Source organism: Amphimedon queenslandica, unplaced genomic scaffold (genome assembly GCF_000090795.2).
Source record: "Amphimedon queenslandica unplaced genomic scaffold, v1.1 AMPQUscaffold_13433, whole genome shotgun sequence".
NCBI lineage: Eukaryota > Metazoa > Porifera > Demospongiae > Haplosclerida > Niphatidae > Amphimedon > Amphimedon queenslandica.
The window spans coordinates 8,694-11,785 of record NW_003546331.1 but is presented as its reverse complement, the minus strand read 5'-3'; the positions used below and the strand labels follow the sequence as shown (position 1 = coordinate 11,785).

At 37.0% G+C, this 3,092-nt stretch overlaps 2 protein-coding genes across 2 annotated transcripts in view; both read left to right on the top strand.

Annotated features, from left to right (window-relative positions):
- The first annotated feature begins 6 nt into the window (after nucleotides 1-6).
- Nucleotides 7-530, top strand: LOC109581565 (tyrosine-protein kinase receptor cam-1-like). Its single transcript, XM_019995804.1, has 3 exons — nucleotides 7-122; nucleotides 175-260; nucleotides 310-530. The coding sequence occupies exons 1-3, from the start codon at nucleotides 66-68 to the stop codon at nucleotides 512-514; spliced, it is 348 nt and encodes a 115-aa protein (XP_019851363.1). The 5' UTR covers nucleotides 7-65; the 3' UTR covers nucleotides 515-530.
- Nucleotides 531-775: 245 nt separating this feature from the next.
- Nucleotides 776-3,092, top strand: part of LOC100634273 (uncharacterized) — a gene marked incomplete at its 3' end in the record, with an annotated part of 10,985 nt that continues 8,668 nt past the window's right edge. Inside the window, exons 1-5 of the mRNA XM_019995798.1 lie at nucleotides 776-830; nucleotides 872-1,104; nucleotides 1,169-1,208; nucleotides 1,252-1,509; nucleotides 1,560-3,089. Of these exons, the coding sequence (XP_019851357.1) occupies nucleotides 782-830; nucleotides 872-1,104; nucleotides 1,169-1,208; nucleotides 1,252-1,509; nucleotides 1,560-3,089 (2,110 nt within the window). The remainder of the gene's footprint in view (nucleotides 831-871; nucleotides 1,105-1,168; nucleotides 1,209-1,251; nucleotides 1,510-1,559; nucleotides 3,090-3,092) is intronic.

Sequence of the window (3,092 nt, the reverse complement as noted above, 5' to 3'; positions counted from 1 at the left end):
CACCCGAAGCTCTTAATTATAGGAAATATTCAACAGCCAGTGATGTATGGAGCTATGGATGTCTAATGTATGAGATATGGAGCATTGGACGCAAACCTTATGAGAGTGACAGTAACATATCTGTAAGTAATGAACATCATTGATACTACATGTATCATGTACTGTTGTTAATAGGCAATGGAAAAGATCTGCTCTAGTGAGAGGTTACCTCCTCCTCCTGGTTGTCCTGAAGCAATATACAGTCTTATGATATCTTGCTGGTATGCATCACTGGATACTAGTGTAACTGTATATTGTGTTTAATACTAGGCATCCGGTAGCTAGTGAGCGTCCAAACTTTCATAAGATCATGGTATCACTCCTTCAACCAAACAAGAATATACTGACAATACCAGAGTCTGCTTTATCGTCTCATCCTCAGGCTGGGTCTCTTGGAGGTACTCTCAAAGCTGGAGAGAACATGTATCCAGAAATACAGAACTGCTACTCTGATACAATAGACACTGCTTTATGAATAATATCTGTTTGAATATTCATTATTCATATAATGCATTATTCTTATGAGATTTAAGTTGTTTATAAAGCTTCTTTTTTCTATTTTGTAATGTAGTCTAGATCTATGACTCTTTATTTTTCTATTATGCATACTTTTCCTCCAATGACAATTCAATTGAGTGTACTCAAATAGAATTTTATTTTGTGGTTGGCAAATGAATTACGAGGCACAGATCTATGAATAGACTAGAATAACAAATTCACGCGACACGCCCTTAAGTTCAAGATGAGCCCAAAAACTCTGCTCTTTCTCTTCTGTGTGATTACACTTACAAGTAGGTGCTGGATCTAAGCATTATTTTTTACTGATCTATAGGTGGACAGTCTTGTCTAGTTGGAGACACTTATAGTACCAGGATTTTAAGGGGTTTTTACAGCAATAGTAATGTGCAGGGAAAATGGTTTCTCAATTTGAATGTATCTGCGAATTGTTCAGGTGCAATAAACAACTACACTGTTCAATACTTCGGTAATTTAAATTCTGAAACTAGTTATGATCTGACAATAGCAATATGGAAACCATTAGCACTAGTGGGTTCATTTGAAAAGGTAGGAAATTATCTAGATCATGTCAAAGATACTTAAAATACTAATTTTTATCATTCTGAATTAGGATTCTACTACAGTACAATATTACACTTATCCAACAAGCAGTGAGTTTCAAAATTTAATTCAATTAATTTTCATGAATCTTAGAGCGAAGAAAAAGAGACACTCTACAACTTCCAAACTTTGGTCCACTTGGAATACGTAAAGGAAGTGTTGTTGGTGTATATTTAGATGATAGCAATCCACTACGAGTCATAGGACAACGACCAGAATGGGTAGGAGCTATTTACAATGGAGTGCCAATTGGGGCCTGTGCTAGTGACTCTCCACTCTCTGCTACAATATTAAATTGTAATGAAAGCAATTTTCAACAGTTCACATCAATTCACATTGAGTTATATGTTGGTAAGTTAAAATATATATTCTGATAGAAAATTTCTGGTAAATTTTTACAGATACAGTTGAATGTGGCACTCCACCTATAAGAAATCATTCTATGCTCAGTATGCTGGATGGTGATACTGAATATGGGGCTCAAGTTCAATATACTTGCAATTCCGGATACAATAACACTGCTGGAGCTGATACAATTTCTTGTCAGTTAAATGGAACTTGGTCTTCTTTACCAATCCCGTTTTGCACTCCAGTTAATTGTACTGATCCTGGTACACCTACCAATGGAACTAGAAATGGAATGGATTTCTTTTACAATTCAACAGTTTCTTACAGTTGCAATACTGGATACAATTTAACAGGAGCTGCCTCTATTACTTGTAATGCTACTGGCCTGTGGAGTGCACCACTACCTTCCTGTCCTCCAGTTAATTGTGGTGATCCTGGTACACCTGATGGTGGAAGCAAAAGCAGCAGTGTATATACTTATAACTCAGTTGTCTCTTTCCAGTGTAATTCTGGATACTTCTTATCTGGATCAGTCTCTCTCATTTGTCTCTCTGATAGTTCATGGAATGGATCAGTTCCTTCATGTTTAGCTGGTTGTGGTGATCCTGGAGTACCTGAGAATGGACAACGTCAGAGTGACATTTTTTCTATTGATTCTGCAGTTTCTTTTACCTGTGATACTGGCTATACATTAACTGGCTCAAATTCTCTTCTTTGTTTAGCTGGAGGCTCATGGAATGACACAGCACCTACTTGTAATCCAGTTAATTGTGGTGATCCTGGTACTCTTACTAATGGAACTAGAAATGGAACAGTTTTTACTTTCAATTCTACAGTATTGTATTCATGTGATACTGGATATACTATAACAGGAGCCACCTCTCTCACTTGTCTATCCAATGGTTTATGGGATGCATCAGTTCCTTCATGTGATATTGTTAATTGTAGTAATCCAGGTGAACCTACTAATGGGATGCTTCAAGGAGGAACTTTTACATACAATTCAGTAGTAACTTACAATTGTTCTGTTGGGTATAGTTTAACAGGAACCACCTCACTTACTTGTTTAGCTGATGGTACATGGAATACATCAGTACCTTCCTGTCCTCCAGTTAATTGTGGTGATCCTGGTACACCTACTAATGGCAGCAGTAATGGCAGTGTATATACTTATAACTCAGTAGTATCTTATCAGTGTATTAGTGGATACTCTATATCAGGAGCTGATACTCTGTCATGCTTATCTACTGGTTCATGGAATGGTTCAGTTCCTTATTGTTATCCTGACTGTACTGATCCTGGTGATCCCTCTAATGGACAAAGAACTGGTGATACTTTTAACTACAATTCAGTTTTATCATACACTTGTAACACTGGGTACAATCTAACAGGAGAAAGCTCAATTACCTGCCTATCTAATGGTTCATGGAGTAATATGATACCTTCTTGTATTATAGTTAACTGTAGTGATCCAGGTACACCCACTAATGGAGAAAGGTTTGGGGATGTATTCACATATGGAGCTGAGGTGGTTTATAGCTGTAGTGAAGAGTATAGTATTGTTGGTGCTCAGGTTATTACTTGTC

Bases quoted from the DNA above. Each gene is read 5' to 3' on its own strand.
- LOC109581565 (XM_019995804.1), top strand. From the start codon at position 66: ATGTATGAGATATGGAGCATTGGACGCAAACCTTATGAGAGTGACAGT. The intron at 123-174 runs GTAAGTAATGAA...TGTTGTTAATAG, and splicing joins AGAGTGACAGTAACATATCT to GCAATGGAAAAGATCTGCTC. The intron at 261-309 runs GTATGCATCACT...GTTTAATACTAG, and splicing joins AGTCTTATGATATCTTGCTG to GCATCCGGTAGCTAGTGAGC.